The sequence below is a fragment of the Perognathus longimembris genome, chromosome 15 (genome assembly GCF_023159225.1).
Source record: "Perognathus longimembris pacificus isolate PPM17 chromosome 15, ASM2315922v1, whole genome shotgun sequence".
NCBI classification, from domain to species: domain Eukaryota; kingdom Metazoa; phylum Chordata; class Mammalia; order Rodentia; family Heteromyidae; genus Perognathus; species Perognathus longimembris.
The window spans coordinates 39,461,959-39,477,846 of NC_063175.1; the positions used below are offsets into that span (position 1 = coordinate 39,461,959).

A 15,888-nucleotide genomic window follows, 5' to 3' on the forward strand; every position below is an offset into this window, starting at 1 on the left:
CGCGCTCCCGGCGCCCGCTGCCCCCAGGGCCTCGGCGGCGGCGCCGGCGTCCTCCTTCTTGTGGCACAAGCCAAAGGCGGCGGCGGCGGCCGGGAAGGTGTACGGGTGCGGGAAGAGGCCCCCGCAGCCTGGGAACTTCTGCAGGACACCGCCGAAGGAGCCCTTGCTGGGCACCGGGATGACCGGGTAGCTGCGCGGGCCTTTGGCGCCGGCCGCTGCGCCTGACCCCGCGCCGGCGCCGACGCCCACGGCGGTCACACAGGCACCCCCGGCGCCGCCCCCGGCCGCGCCGGCGCCGCCCGAGGCCGCGGCCACCGACAGGCTGGCGGCGGCCGCCGAGAGGCTGGCTGCCGCCACGACGGCCGCCTCCTGCAGGGAGTCCTCGTCGTCGTCGAAGCGCGGCCTCTTGTGATGGGCGTGCGGCGCGCCCGCCAGCTCGGCCAGGGGCGGCGGCGGCGGGGGTGGCGGCGGCGCGCCGAGGAGGTGCGGGCCCAGCAGACCCCCGCCTCCCGCCACCGCCGCCGCGGCGGCCACGGCCGCGGCCTTGACGGAGCTGAGCGGGTGACAGGCCGGGTGCGCGCCGGGCTGGGGCAGCGCGCGCTTGCGGCTCCCGCCATTGAACATGGCCTTGACGTCCTCCCAGGCGAAGACGAGCTCGTCCTGAGGGCTCTTGTCGGTGAGCTTGAGGTGTCGGCGCCAGGAGTTGAAGTTGGCCGCGTCTGGCTGCGTGTACTTGGCGTCGGGCGTGCGGTGGGAGTGGAAAATGAACTTGTTGGGCGAGAAGTACATGTTGCAGTAGCTGCACTTGATGCACTTGGCGCGCGAGCTGTTGTAGCGCGCGGGGATGAAGCTGCCGCGGCAGCCCCAGGCGCACTCGTGCGACACGTCGAAGGCGAAGTTGTCGGGCAGCTTCGGCGGCCGGTTCTCGCCCAAGAACGATTTGCACAGACGCTCGGCCTCGCGCTTGGTGATCATGCCGCAGCGGCGCGAGGAGATGGGCATGGCCCCCGCGCGCCGCAGGATCTCCAGCTGCACGGGCGTGCACTGCACGCACGTGATGCCCAGCGCCACGCGCCGGTTGTGGATCTCGTTATAGCTGAAGTTCTTGAGGAGCGTGTTGGAGATCTGTGCCAGGCACAGGCGCTCCTGCCCATCGATCACCAGCGACACGATGGGAATGCCGTAGAGGATCACCTGGCCCACCTGGTTGGGTTTGAGATTGGCGTGGCCCGGCCGAGGCTGGTTCAGCGCGTCGGGCTGGAAGGCGCTCGATGGCGATGCCAGGAGGATGTCGTTGGGCCCCGGCAGCGGACTGGAAGCCATCTCCTCCGCCGCGGAACCCCAGGCCGAGCCCTCTGGGTCTGCCTTGGAGACTGGAAGGGAAAGGAGAAAGAATTGACTTGAGCCTTTCCAGTCTAAAACAGGGGTTGCTAACTCAAGAATTACAATAACTTCTTTTGCTTTGATAAAGACACGGTTATTACTAGGCAAGGGGTCAAGTTTCAGAAGCAAGGGTTATTTCCTTTAATTTTCTTCCAGATCTTCCTTTACAGAGTGCATCGCTTTGGAAGTGGCAATTTTCCTTGAGTCCTACACATCCAAAGCAAATGTGTACATAAACATATATAGTTAAACCAGTCCATTTCTAACAAAATCAAAACCTAACTTATGGAAGCTGTTGGAATAAACTAATGTGCTCGCTAGAAGTGAGAATGTAATGACAGTTGTAACTAGTGCAGATAATAAAAGTTGTGGAAAAGAGGGGCTTGGTAAAACTCAAATTCAGAGAGAGGTCATTCATATTTGCTTTTAAATGAATTGATTTTGGTTAAAAATACAACCCCAAACCTTTTCAAAAGCGATTTTTGTGGTATCTGTGGTTTCCTTGGGGGAAATTCTCTTCTGATTGAAGCACAGCTCATTAAAGCAAAACGAAATCCCTTCTCTACTACCCTGGCCATTGGATATTTTGCTACTGTAATAAAATTGTTTTTGGAAACATGGGAAAACATACAAAAGATACATGATTGCACCGAAATAGAGTATTTCACTTTCAACAACAATTTATTTGTTGAACTGAGTGGTTCTGGTTCCAGATAAGTCGCTGAGAAAAGATGAAAACCTGTAAACATTTAAAACTGTTTTCTTGTCATTTTCATGACAGGGTGCCGGTCAGTACAGGCAAGAATGTTAAATCCAGAAACAGTGTAAAGAAACGTTTCGAGGGATCATTTTCGATAAACTTGAAAAAGCGAATTCAGTTCAACGTAAACCACCTCCATGACACTTTTTTCTCATTTGTTTTGCTTTATATCTTTCTTGGAGAAAAAGGTGACCCGTAGAAAGATAAATACAAAGTAGGCAACCCGGGAACAGAAGAAATGGAAGCACAAGGCCGAGACTGAGATGAAATTCCTGATTTCATCCCAGACCAACGGGATAACCACAACAAGAAAAATACCAACGAATAAGTTGAAAAATATAGAAAAAGCAGGTGGTAGGGACAATTGTGACAATACTAGTAAGTCACGACAAGCTAACGGTGCATTCCCTAGGAAAACAAACCGCGACCTTTCCATAGCTACTTGGCTAATGCGTAGGCCCAAACTATCCTTTGCCCTGGAAAAATCGCCCATGGCTATAGGCTATAGCATATCCTCTCTCTGCCAATACCCTGCATTTTTGTTCTCACAGCAATTTCAGAGGCTACACACCATCCTAGCGCCTCACTCGATTTGTCACACCCATGCTCCTTCTTTGGCACCTGCAACCTCTATATAAACCACCTTTGCCTTCTATATTCCCGACATTTGCCCTTCTGTGCCACGGATCCTCAACTCTCATTACCACCCTTGGCCTCCAGGAAGGCCAAACAAACCTCGACGTGGTCGAACTCTTGGAGAGCCTAGCTTGTCACTTCGGATGGATCAGAGACAGTATTTCCAGGGGACAGGGTGGTAAATGGCAGTTCAAGGCGTACTGATGCCTGAGCCTAACACAACCAACTCTAGCTTCGCCAAATGGCCCTTCAATGCTTATTTCCCTCCCAAACAATATTCGTATTCTCCCCTAAAAGACACAAACTCCCCAGGAACGTGCGCCAGGGGCGGAAAGCGGGTTGCAAGTTAGGAACCCGCACACGCATCCCTAGCAGGACCAAAATGTCTCCTCTTGGGCGTCCTCCACTTTCACCTTAAACCCTCCCAGAACCCCAGTCGGAGAGGAGAAACGAATAGGAAGGATCAGGTTGACAGAGATTTTTAAGGAATGAGAGGAGAGATGACAATTAAAAGTTAGTTGAACTGAGAAAGGAACCTGACGAACTTCCCCGTTCTGCTCACTAGCCAACCACCCCCCAACTTATTTCTCCCGAGTCCCCCACACCCATAACCACGGAAGCCAGAAGCTGCCCCCCACCCCCAGCCTAACGCGGAAAATTCCATTTCCTGGAATCACAAAATCGTGACCCCCCGAGTTGTGTGCGGAGTCAGGGCCAGTGAATTCTGGCAGTACCTGGTAACCCTGAGCTGTCTTTAGACGAGTGGCTGCCAGCCCATCTTCCGAGGGCGCTCGGAGGCGAAGCATCCAAGCGGGTCCTCGAATCCAGCGGGGTGGGACTCCGGCTGGCTCCGCGCGCGAAGATCCTGGCGCTAGTGCGAGCTAGCTAATGGCGCTCAACCTCGGCTGGAGGGGCGGGGGGGGGGGGGAGCGGTGTGGAGGGCCCGGAGAGCAGCAGGGTGTACCCCCCGCTCACCGCAGAAAGTGTGGGCTCGGAAAGCCGAGGCAGCCGAGCCCCCCACACGGAGCGCAGTCTGACAGCGCCTTTCTCTGTTTCTGAACTCGTGTCGGACCGAGGGGACGCCACCCAGCGGGCAGGGTGACGTCACCGTCTCCCTGACACTCCACATTAAAGGGCTGGCATGTTACTGAGAGGGAGGGGGAAGCCGAGAGCGAGGACAAGCTGCACAGAGATCCTTTCTCAGCTGGCACCAAAGCTACCACCTAACTCGCTTGCAACTGACAACCTCTCCAACTGGGGAGCCGAACGCGGCAGTGGGGCCAGGGCCGCAGATCTGATTGATGAGAGTCTGCGTGCAAACTAGGGCTCCAGACTCGGCAGGGCAGGAATTCTATAAGAATATGTAATTGTATGCTTGCCCATGTTTGTCCCCTTCTCTTTTCTCTGTGTTACCCTGCTCCACGGAACAGCGCGCCAGACAAACCAGTAGGCTTTCTGTGTCTTCCGAAGATACAGAATCCACAGCGAAGGAAAGAGAGATCAGTTTCAGCACCTTGTTTGAAACACTGAAATAAGAAAAAGGAAGAGAGAAGATTTCCCGTAGGTTGCCCAACTGAAACTGGGAAGGAAGCGCGAAGGATGGCTCTCCTTTGACATTTAGAATTTACTTTTTAGGGAAAGTTACAGAAAGTCTATAGCTTTCTGTTTTATGATGTGTGCAATTGTGAGGACACCCGCACGTGCCTGTATGGCATCATCCATCAACTTTATTCAGAATAGTTCGCTAACATTTTATAAGGTCTAGCCAGGGCACTTTATCACCATTAAAAGGTGGCGTGGTGAACCAGGAAACTTACTGGAAAAAGCGTCCAGGTCTCCCTAAGAAGTAAATGCCCTAGGGATTCACCAAAAAGGGATAACTAGAATGAGAGAGAAGCTTTCTTCATAGTTCCCAAAGCAAGGTAGATCCTCCCATATTAGTGAAGGGCCAACTGTTTTCTCCTAATGGACTAGCTTTTAAGAGACAAAACAACCACTGGCTAGTTATCAAAAAGGAAAGTAGCTGTTATTTGGAAGATGTTCTCAGCAGGTTAAGGGTAGGCAGTAGAGAATCTTAGTTTTTCCTTTCCTCATATAGCCTAGGCTTACCTGTGTCTTAACACAGCCTTTGTGATGGGTAGTTAAATGAAGGATCAATCTCCACCAAGCCTGAAGCTCAACCAGAGAGGGTCATAGCATCAACAACACACTGCTGCTAAACCAAGAATAAAAAAGGTAAGATGCTAACACTTCATCAAAGGTTAACAAGACTAAGGAGAGCCATCTGAATAGAAATGTGAGGGGCTTGTTGCTCAGGAGTTGTGGACTTTTAGAAGTATGTTGAAAACAGCTTCAGAGGCATGGAAATTGTGTTGTTTATTTGGGCCAAAGTTTCAAATGACAGGGGAAGCAATTTGTCACCCACCTCCCTGTATCTAAAGCATTGATGGAATAAATTAGGTCCTGTTTTATAGAGCTGAAATAAACTGAATACCTGTCTCTCAATGCCCACCCCCAAAGGAAAACTCAAGCTTGCTGCCTGCCTACTCTGTTGACCAGAAAAGCATTATTGTCATTCTCAAATCTCTTCCCCAGTAAGGCTGAAGGGCCCCACTCTTACAGAGATTCCCTGGTCAGAACTGGCTCCCCCCTCACATCCCCTCTTGGGGATCCCACAAAGCAATTTTCACTGTATCCAGTGCCTGGACTGTCCACAAGCAAGCTTCAGTTACATGAAAATAATGCCTGGAATTGGGGTGGGTTTTAAGACTGGGAAACAACAGCAAGTTAAGAGAAGTTGGATGATCTCATTAAGTACCACAGGGGAATACCCAGGCAGTGGGTAGGAGAGGAGACAGTTCCTGAACTTTGCTCTTTTGATAGGAAATTCCTCTTCACACCCAAAAGGCCTCTTTTCCCCTAACAGAACCCTTCTTAAAGTATCTGTGTGGAAAATCTATCTTTGAAAAGAAAACCAGGCTGAATCTTGTTTTACATCCCTTCCCAGGTTATCCTGAGGAGTGAACCCCCAGCTGGGTGTGACCAGTGGTTACCCCCTGCTCACTTAAACCTTTAAACACTAACATTTATATTATACTTTGGGGGGCTTCTGTATATAAGCCTGCAGCTTTGTTTTAATACAAAATCTTACTGGGAAGAGAATTGTGTAGCATTGGGTTAAAGTGTTTTAATTCTCTTAAGGAAATTTTCATACAGATAATTCTAACCATAGTTCAGTGTTCTCTTTCTCCAACGAGTCTCAAAGCCCTGTTTGAAAAGCCAGGCCAACTGTAGTCTTGCAAAGGGAGGCTGGAGGACAGTTTTGTTCAAGTGTCTTGTCTTGAAACCACTGTTTCAAGGTGGCATTGCAGTCTGTTTATATGTTTTGAGTCTAAACAACTCCCTGCAACTTAACTATCTGTGTGACCTTTTGCTTTCTGCTGGTTTTGAACAAATCTCCTGCTGGTCTTCCTTGGGGTCCTGGTCAGTCCCTGCCCTGACCCCAGGGACTCTGCCAGGCTCTGGGAGGAGCTGATGGCTACTGGAGGAGATTGTTCTGGCTGAGTTAATCAATGCTTTCTTATTCGAGCTGACATGCATTTTACACGTCAGGACTCTCCTCAGCCGGCTAATTGATTCAAATTGTTTTATTGGTTAAACTGGTGTCACCCGTTTGTATGATCTATCACCACACGAAGGAGAGTATTTCCATTCCCATCTCCGTTCTGGGCGGCTGCGGTTCACCCAGGCTAAGGACAGGTAAAGGAACCCAGATGCTGGACCCAAAGGAAAACCGCAAACCAAAGTGACGCCTCCATGCAGAGCAGTGCAGATGGAGGTTTATAGCTACCGCTATTAACAATTGTTTGAAGCTGACTCAAACCCAGCCCGGGCCCCAGCACAGAGTCCTTTACTTTGGAAGAACTTTGATTCTGAGCCAGCTGTGGACTCCAGGAAGCAGGACCAAAGTCAAGACCAAGGTTAGAGCTGTCTGTGGTGCTGACATAGCCCCACGACAGCTGATGAGGAAGAAGTCTCCTTAGCATGTATTGGAATTCTAGATTTAGCTCCAGGCTTTGGTACCATCCGTTAGACTTTAGAGACTGGCAATGGGTGACAAGGAATCATGCCCTCTACTTCTCATACCTGATGCATCTCCAAGGACTGAGAAATCTGGCCTTGCCCTGGTCCAACACATTTCCTTGCATTGGCATCAAGGAATATAAAGATTTTTACTATATTATAATCAGAAACACCAGACCTTATTCCCTATTTTTTTCATTTTCAGTCTGGTATGGTGGAACCCATGACAATGACAGATACATGAATCATCCTCCATCCCTCCCATTCTTTCTTAGCCCTTCTCATTCTCAGGCAGGAAGGCCACTCCTCTCAGGTCCCTACCAGAAAGAAGCACTTCTAGCATTATTATTTCTGCACACAAAGCGACATGAGATGGTCTCCTTATTCATTCTAGCTCTGCAAAAGTAGTTCCATAAAGGAATGGAAAGGATGACAGAGCTTAAGCACAGAAGAATCTGGTATATCAGGCAATGCAGGGCTTCAGAGTCAGATGGAGTTGGGTGCAAAAATCTCCCTACCTGTAATACTAGCTGTAATCCAGGAGGCTGAGATCTGAAGATCACGGTTTGAAGCTAGCCCAGGCAGGAAATTCCATGAGACTGTTATCTCCAAATGACCACTAGAAAACTATAGCTCAAGTGGTAGAGTGCTAGCCTTGAGCAAAAGAGCTCAAGGACAGCATCCAGGCCCTGAGTTCAAACCCCACAAACAACAACAGCAGCAACAACAGTGAAAACACTCCCCAGTCACTTTGTAGTTATGGAAACTTGCTAGATAGCTACTGGATGTTCCCAAGGTTAGATACCAAACTTTCCCAAGCCTTGGTTTCTTTTTCTGCAAAATGAGGAGAGTTAACCCACAAGGATGTAGTGAGAACTAAATAAGGTCATAAATGTGATATTCTTGGCACATATGATATAAGATAGCTTTCAAAGCTCCTTCTTTGGAGAATGAGGGCAAGAGGTAGGCCTATTCTGTCTCAAAATTTATTAGAAATTGTCAGTAGCTCAAGAATAAAAAACATCCAGGGTGTTTCAATTTGGAGGCAAGCAGAGAGAAAGTTACCTGAAGGAACATTAGTTCTCCCACTATTGTTCTGCAACTAATTGGTCTAGTGTTTGCTTTAGTTTTATTTATTTTTGAGACAAGTCTCAATATGTGACCCAAGCTGGCCTCTCACCAGGAATCCTGTTGCTTCTGCCTCCAGAGTGCTGGGATAACAGGCATGCATCATTGTATCCACTTTTTTTTTTTAGTGTGGCTAGTGTTAGTTCAACCAATTTAAGGTAAATTGATAATAAAACTACCAGTTGTAATGGTAATTACCGATGACTCTCAGTTCTCACCTCTTGTCTCCTTAAGCTTTCTGCAGCCTGACAAGCCCAGCTCAGACTCTCTGGTTTTCACTCCATTACCTACCCCAGCTAGAATTATATGAAGCAGAACAAGGATCAGAAATACCAAAAAATTCTTTCTGGACGGAAATCATAGGAGAAGTGAGAAAGACCTTTTAGCTTCCTGGGGTTGTCTCCATCTTTGACCCTGCTCAAAAATATTGTGTATAGTCTAGGACCATTTTCTCTTGGAACCAAACTACCTGGCTAGAAGCAGAATGGGAGAACAAACCTCAAAAATCTAAACTGGAACTGGGGGAAGGGAAGGGAAGAGAAAATAAATTATACTGTTTTCAGGGCCTGTATCTCCACTCCCATGATACTTTGAGTTCCTCATGTACCAATGACTATAGAAAACAATGAGTCCTTCCTACACTTTGAACAGGTATTGGTTCCACCTGAGGTGGTGTGTACCTGCAATACAGTATTTGGAAAGCTGGGGCTGGAGTTCCAGGGAAGCTGGAGTTACCTAGTGAGACCCTGGTCAAAAAGCAAATACAAAACCAAACAAGAGCTAGGCATGAGTGACTCATGCCTATATCCCAGCTACTTAGGAGGCTGAGATCCCAGGATCACAGTTCAAAGCCAGCTCATGTAGGAAAGGCTGTGAGATTCTTATTTCCAATTAACCACCAGAAAACCTGGAATGGAGCTGTGGGAGAGTGCTAGCCTTGAGCAAAATAGTTCAGGAATAGGGCCCATACCCCAAGTTCAAGCACCACAACCATCACTACCACCACCACCACCACCACCACCACCAACAACAACAACCCCTCCCCACAAAAAACACCTCCAAGCATCTAAGGAATAGAAATGGTGGGATAAGGAATCAAGGCAATCTCTTCTTTAATCAGAGGAAAACTTTCTCCCAAGTAAACTTCATTTGGGGAACTGGCAGAGGAGACTCATACCTTGTTTACAGAAACCAGGCACTAACTGTAATAATTGCTGTTGGATTTTTATAACACACATGCATGTCTCTTCATAAATCCTCACAAATTGATAAAAACAGCAAAATGTATGTCTGTGTACCTCATTTATAGGAAGTGCTAAAATTCAGAATGGAACATGAACCTAGTGTATTTGGGGGATATTTAGCAAATAATAGTTGACCAAGATAAAATTCAAAGGCCATAAAAAGGCCATGGGTACATACTCTCCCTGAACACACTGGCAAATGGGCATCAAAGAGGAACACTAGCCCAGGAATAATCCCACAATCCCACACTCTGGCTTTCTCCTCCTCTTCCTCTTCCTCCTCCTCCTCCTCCTCCCCCTCTCTCCCTCTTCCTCTCTCCCTCTCCTTCTCTCCCTCCCTTCCTCCCTTCCTCTTTCTTCCTCTCCTTCTCTCCCCCTTCCTCTCTTCTTCTGTTCTCTCTCTCTCTCTCTCTCTCTCTCTCTCTCTCTCTCTCTCTCTCTCTCTCCTTTGCATGCACATACATACACACTTGCCTCCTCCACTCCCCTCCTCCCCATATTGGGAAGGGGGGTCCTTTGAATTGGAGGTGGTCCCAGCTGGAAAACCCGGGAGCTCATTTAGATCACATCACTTCAGGCTTTTGTCTCTGCTCCTGAATAACCTAGGCTGCTACAACAAAAGGATAGGCATCTACATGGAGTTTTCATTGGCAAAGATGCTTCTCAAAGATGCTGCTATAATAATGAATAATGAGGAAAAATGTTTTGCGTTTTTCTTGATTGCCACTCCTAAAGAAGGAGAAGAGGAGAGGGAGAAAGGGAAGCAAGAAATACAGATTGTAGGGGAGGAAACCAAGGGTGGTTTTTCTGCAATAGTCTTTAATTGTATGAAGACTTCCACTACCACAAGGTGTATGAAATGGGGTTTGGGACTTATTTTATTTTACAATTGGTTCTTTTGTTTCAGGGAAGCAGTTTAAGAAGTAATCGGCATGGAGAATGCAGAGAGGGTGTGGCAAAGGACCTTTAAAAGCTTGAGGGGAAAGAGGCAGGGGGATCTGAGTGGGGGAGGGGAGCAGACAGTCTGTTGACAAGTCACAAGAGAGAAAATGACATAGATACACATTTAACATCTCCCCAGCTGACACTGGTAGAGGAACATTAGATTTTATTTCCTGGGGAAATGAAGACATTTTTTGTTTTTCTTATCCTGTGCATCCCTCCCCACCTGGAAAATTTACTTTACCATAAAGCCTGGTGCTATTAGCTAATACACTATTAAAGCATCATGTGCTCCTGGCTGCCCAATAAACATCATGCCTTCAGCTATCCTTGAAATCAAAAGCAAAAGGTGAAATTAGATATTAGTAAAGTAAATCCCAGGGTGAGCTTCTTCTTCCCTTTGAGCCCCTTCAAATTCACGGTTGAAATGCTTGGTTATTTAGAAACTCCTTTATATACACAAAGGTAGAAAACTTCTTTTGATATTCTAGCTAAATAATCATGGAATGCCATATTTTTAGGAATAAAAAGCAATGACTCAGATTTCTGAGTCCAAAGGCATTACTATCCTAAACTTTTTCAAGACACATTATGAAATCATCGACAAACTCTTAATGTCTGCAAATAATTAAATTTTCCATCTTTTAGAACTGTGTAACCTTGGGTGTCTTAGAAACAAATTGTACAAACAAACCATGGAGATGAGCACTGAGGGTTTCAGAGGAGATATAATGAACCAACTTTAATTACTAACTTGAAATTAAAAATGTAATATACAGATTTAAATTTATTTTCACCTAAATTGTGTGTAAAATTATATGGCATTTGCAGGCTAAGACATGCTTTGTAACCAGCCATGCTACTAAAAAGTCTGAAGTAGTTTCCAAAACCGAGTTCCCAGACTCACACAGTAATAATGGTACATTTATCATTACTGATGACCACCTACTGGGTAATTATTGCTCTGTTACTACTATTACAATCAAGAGATTTCTTTATTTACTGTTAACATTCACTTAAAACTGAATGTTAATGACTGTTCTGAATTCACCAAAGAGAGTTTTCTGTTATATTTCAGAAGTACTTACGTTCTGGTTCAGAAATGGAAAATCATATCATAACAGAGTGCAAGACTGGATGAGTGCTTACTTCTCCCCCTCTCTTGAGAAGGGAAATGGCATTCTGAGGGTTTTCTGGAGCAAATATTTCCAGCTCACAGTTGCAAAAGGTTAACATAATGCAACCACTTGACTTGTGCTAATTATGTAAGTATTTTATTACAGGAGATTCATTCATTATTGATACTTGTTTGCAGCAACTTCCTGCTTGGGGGAGTTATAATTTATATGAGAAGTAAACAACCCAGGGCTCCAGGGCTAGCCTCCCCTAACCTGATTTCTTCCCACCCCTTTGTGCAGCTTCACAATCCTCCTAGATTATTATATTCCTATTGGGACATTGAGACAATTGCTTAAGATTTTCCTCTTCTTCCATTTTCCTTTCCCATTTAGAACTTTTCCGTTTTTTAAAAGGCAGAGTTCAGGGTTTGCAGAGTTAGAGTGAGAATCAAGCTGATTTTAGGTTTTCTTTTATATTACATAAAGAGAGGACAAACTTTTAAGATAACATCTAAACCTAAATAGACCTTTTGAAGCTTGGCTACCAGTTTTCTTTTTCTTTTTTTCCCCTAAACTACTCTTAACCTGTAGTGTAGAAATATCAGAAGCCAGGCTGATCTTTAGTAGAGTCAGATTTGACCACTAGACAAATCAGCAAGTGCTCATCAGAGCCCCATTCCACAGCTATTGGTGGTTGATGCATTCAACAGCTTCTTCCCAGGGCCAATGCCAAGTTGCACTAAGAAAACACTTGTCAGTGGGCCCAATGAAGGATTACGATACCTGCTAGGATGAGAAGCCAGTAAGAAGGAACTTCTGGGGCTGGCTGTCCACCATTTCCTAGAGGACCCTGAAGGCCCGGGCATAGGCCTTCAAACTAGAAGCAAGGGTTTCTTCTTGGGCTTTTCCTCCAAGCTCTGAGAACCCTGCCTCAGTTCAAAGTTCTAGTTCAAACTTGAGAGGGATGTTGAGAAGTCTGTCAGAGGTTCAGCATGCTGCAGACTCTGAGCAGAAGTCAAGAATTGGACATGGTGAGAAGGCACTTCCACAAGAGAGCAGCACTTGGGGTGCTGGGGGCGGGTAGGGGAGAGGTAGCAGTAAATGCCCCACTCCTTCAGCTCCTGGTGTGAGCAAGTGGGAAAGAATCTGTGGGAAGCTGTTGTCCCCAGGGTTCGCATCATTTAGAAAGAATGAAGTATAGTATAGTCTGTGATGGAGTAGGAGGGACTTTGAGGAGGTGCTTGTGAATTAGTTGAGGCTGCGCGCAGGTCTAGCAATAGCCCAAAATAGAACTGACAGCTTTCAAAGCCCCAGGTCCATCGCTAGGTCTTCGACACTTTGAGCTTAGGCACAAGGAGGAGAGGACTGAATTAAGGTTCTGGCATGACTCCTGAGAGAGCCACGGTGAGAGTGCTGTAAACTGGGTACAAAATGGGTGCTCTGGACTTGGTCAGCACAACCCACACTCCCCTGGGCGCCTCACTTCCCTGCCCCACGCCACGGAGAGCCGCTCAGTGTGATCTACGGAGGAATGCCTTTCCCAGCAAGGCTTCTTTAATGGTCCTTTAACAAACTCTTCGATCTCTCTTTGGCTGCCCTGGCTCTCACCCACCTCCTCCCTCTTCCCTTCTCCACTGCCTCCATCAATTATTTATGTCCAGCGTTAATTATTCACGAAGAGAGAAAACTCCAGCTTTGGGAACTTTTCGAGGAAGCGTGTTTTTTTTTTTTGGGGGGGGGGTTCCTCCTTTTCCAGTCCTCAAAGAGAATTTGAAGATGAGAGGTTTGGGGGACGATCTTTACCCTGGTCCTTCCATGAAGTCGTCGGGAAAGGGAACACGGTGGTTGGGCAGAAGATAGGCTGGGGGGCGGTACTCTCCATCCCGGTCAGCTCTGGCCTCGGGTTGCTTTACGTAACCACCCAGAAGTTACTAGGCTCGTCCGTGGGAGTCGCTGTCCAGACTCGGCAGTGCTGAAATCGCCGCCCGTTATCGTGGGGCTGCGGGCTGCTGGGGCGTGGGGACGAAGGTCTGGATACTGTCCCAGGCGGGGAGCAGCTTTCTATGGCTTCCAAAGTCTCCCACGCCTGCTCTCCCTCGCTCTCTCCCCCCTCCCCCCCAAGTGACACTAGAACGCTGTAACCAAAGATTAATTGCCTTAATCAAATCGACCCGCCCCAGCAATTAATCTTTTAGCAACAAATTAGAGACGATTTACCTCCACCTTCCGGGTCAGGAGGCGAGGGGAGGTGAAATGGGGGTGGTGGTTGGGGGGGGGGGGAGGGAGAGGATGGCCAGGGGAGAAAGCTGACAGGATCCAGAAATGGGGAGAGGTGATGACTTGGGAATGGGGAGGGAGGAGACGGGGGTCTGCTGTGGGGCCGAGCTGGGAGCCAGAAATTCCTGAAGTCCATTTTCCGGCCCAGATTCTCCAAAGGGGGAGAGGCTGAGGGCGGGGCGCGAGGCCACTTACCTGTCCGCACCGCACGAGGTGTCCGGCCCTCCGCGCGCGGCCTCCCGCCTAGCGTGCGCTCCGCGGCTCCTCCGCTGCGCCCGGCCTCCCGCCGCGCCGGCCGCCGCCCCCGCGCGCGATCCGCAGCCGCTGTCCGCCACCCGAGATCCTCGGTCTTCCTACTCGCGATCGGGTCTTCCACGATAACCCCGTCCCGTCCCGTCCCTTCCCTTCTTAGCCACCCCCTTCCCTCCCCGCAACCACTTGGCTCTCCCCACACCCTTTCTGGGCAAGTTTGTAAGTTTGGGGTGAGGGTCGATCTCCTCGCGCCCAGCTTCTCGGCGGAGCGTTCTCAGAACCGCACCCCCCCACTCCCCAGCTCAGACCTGGGTCTCTGACGCCGCCTGTTGGTCAGGCAGGGCAGGACAGGGCCAGGAGCTCCGAGCAGACCCAGCGCCCCCATCCCACCCTCCTCCCTGGGTGCCCAGTGGTGCAAGCGGTTGAAGGCCAAAAGTTGAAGCCCTGCTTGCGGGAGTGCGGCCAAGGCCAAGGCGAAGGCCAAGGGAGAGCAACGCCGCTGCCGCCGTAGGGTGTGGGGGCTCGGGCTCCTAGCCGGAAGCGGTGTTCCAGGTCCCTGTGAGATGTTTCTCCCTCTGCACCCCCTCTCCACCCTTCTGAGGAACGACTGCTTGAGGTGTGGTCTATCAAGAGGCTGAAGGTTATCGGGAGGGACTGGTCTTAGGGACCCACAGGGCAATTCCAGAACCTAGGAAGGGAAGCTAGGGTGATTAAAATGGGGAGAGGGAGTCCCTCTTAGCACCCTCAAAGAGGAAAACTTTGACGTTCAAATAGAGGCTGGAAAAAGAAGAAAAAAAGGAACCAGTAACTCATGACAAAGTAGGCTAGAGCGGCCATAGGAGTTGGGGATGGGGGCGCGTGGTGGACTGGGTTCTGGCTTGGCTCAGCCCTTGGCAACTTCCCAAAGCTCCGGCAGCGCCCACCCAGCCACCCTACCCTGCGCGCTTCTCCCGAAGTCGAGATTTGGCTTCCAAGCATCTAAGACCTCGCGGCGGGGAGGCGGTGTACTCTCCTCCCCGGGCTCATCCTGTCTTTTTCATTGAAAGAATTGATGAACTGTTTCTCCTCTCCCTCCCCCTTCTCTAATAAACGCATCCCATAGATTATTCGACGCCGAGAAGGAAAGCGGCTGCTTAAAAAACAAAAAGCCATAGCCCTAATGAGTTCAATTACAATGTGGTAAACACATTGCCTCTACGCTTTAATTAAGCCTGCTGCCCAATTTTAACTCATTAGTAATTCATTAAGAGAACAGCCCCGTGCTGGCGGGTGGATGGCACCGCAGACCGACTGCGCGGCCGAGTCCACACACTCGCAAGCCGCCAGCGGCCCTCGCCTTGCGCGTTGGAGCGAGTTAGACTGGCGATCCCGTAGTTTCCAGAATCTAGCAAGTTGAGAATCTTCTGCTCCAGGTTTTGCTACTCTCAGCGCCTGGGATGACCTGTCCCAGATCAAGTCTTTTGAACTTGGAATTGGATTTATAAACCTATGGGGTGGGTGACTGTGATTTGGGGCTTGCACCTTCGTGTGAGAGAAAGTTGCCGGGTTCAAATCCAGTAGCCAGGTTTGGTGAGCGAGCCTGGTCTCCTTTCATTTTGCCTAAGACGGAAGGAGAGGCTCCCACCGAAATGAGATCGTGGGAGAAGGGTGGTGAGGGGATCGCGGGAGCAGAGTGATGAATACACAAGCGGAAAGCTGAAGGGGGGAGCCCAGAGCTCTCCTTTACCCTACCCTTGGGAGTGGAGTGGGGCTGCGAGTTAGGGCCACATTCGCAAAGTCCGTGGAGACCAGCCCTCGGAATGGAGAAGACGCAGAGCGTGGCCGAGCGCAGCGCACACGGGCAGTAAGAACTGGCCGGTCGTCCCTTTATTTACTAGAGGGAGGCAGCCCGGGCCGTTCGTGAGTGACCGGTCCCTCCCTTCCCAACCCTCACTGGGCCGGTTCTGGGAAGGAAGTTCCCAGGTGTTCTGCACACCCCACAGTTTAGAAAGGGACGGAACTCCTTGGTCCCCGGGCTCCAGCGCAGAGTTTCCAAAAGCGCAGACAGCCCGGGAGAGCTGGAGCG

At 49.3% G+C, this 15,888-nt stretch overlaps 1 protein-coding gene across 1 annotated transcript in view; it reads right to left on the minus strand.

The window, feature by feature from the left end:
* Skor2 (SKI family transcriptional corepressor 2) overlaps positions 1-1,367 on the minus strand; it is a 29,491-nt gene extending 28,124 nt beyond the window's left edge. The window contains exon 1 of the mRNA XM_048363461.1: positions 1-1,367. This exon is cut by the window's left edge and continues 1,302 nt beyond it. Within this exon, the coding sequence (XP_048219418.1) occupies positions 1-1,323 (1,323 nt within the window). The 5' untranslated portion in view covers positions 1,324-1,367.
* Positions 1,368-15,888: the final 14,521 nt, after the last annotated feature.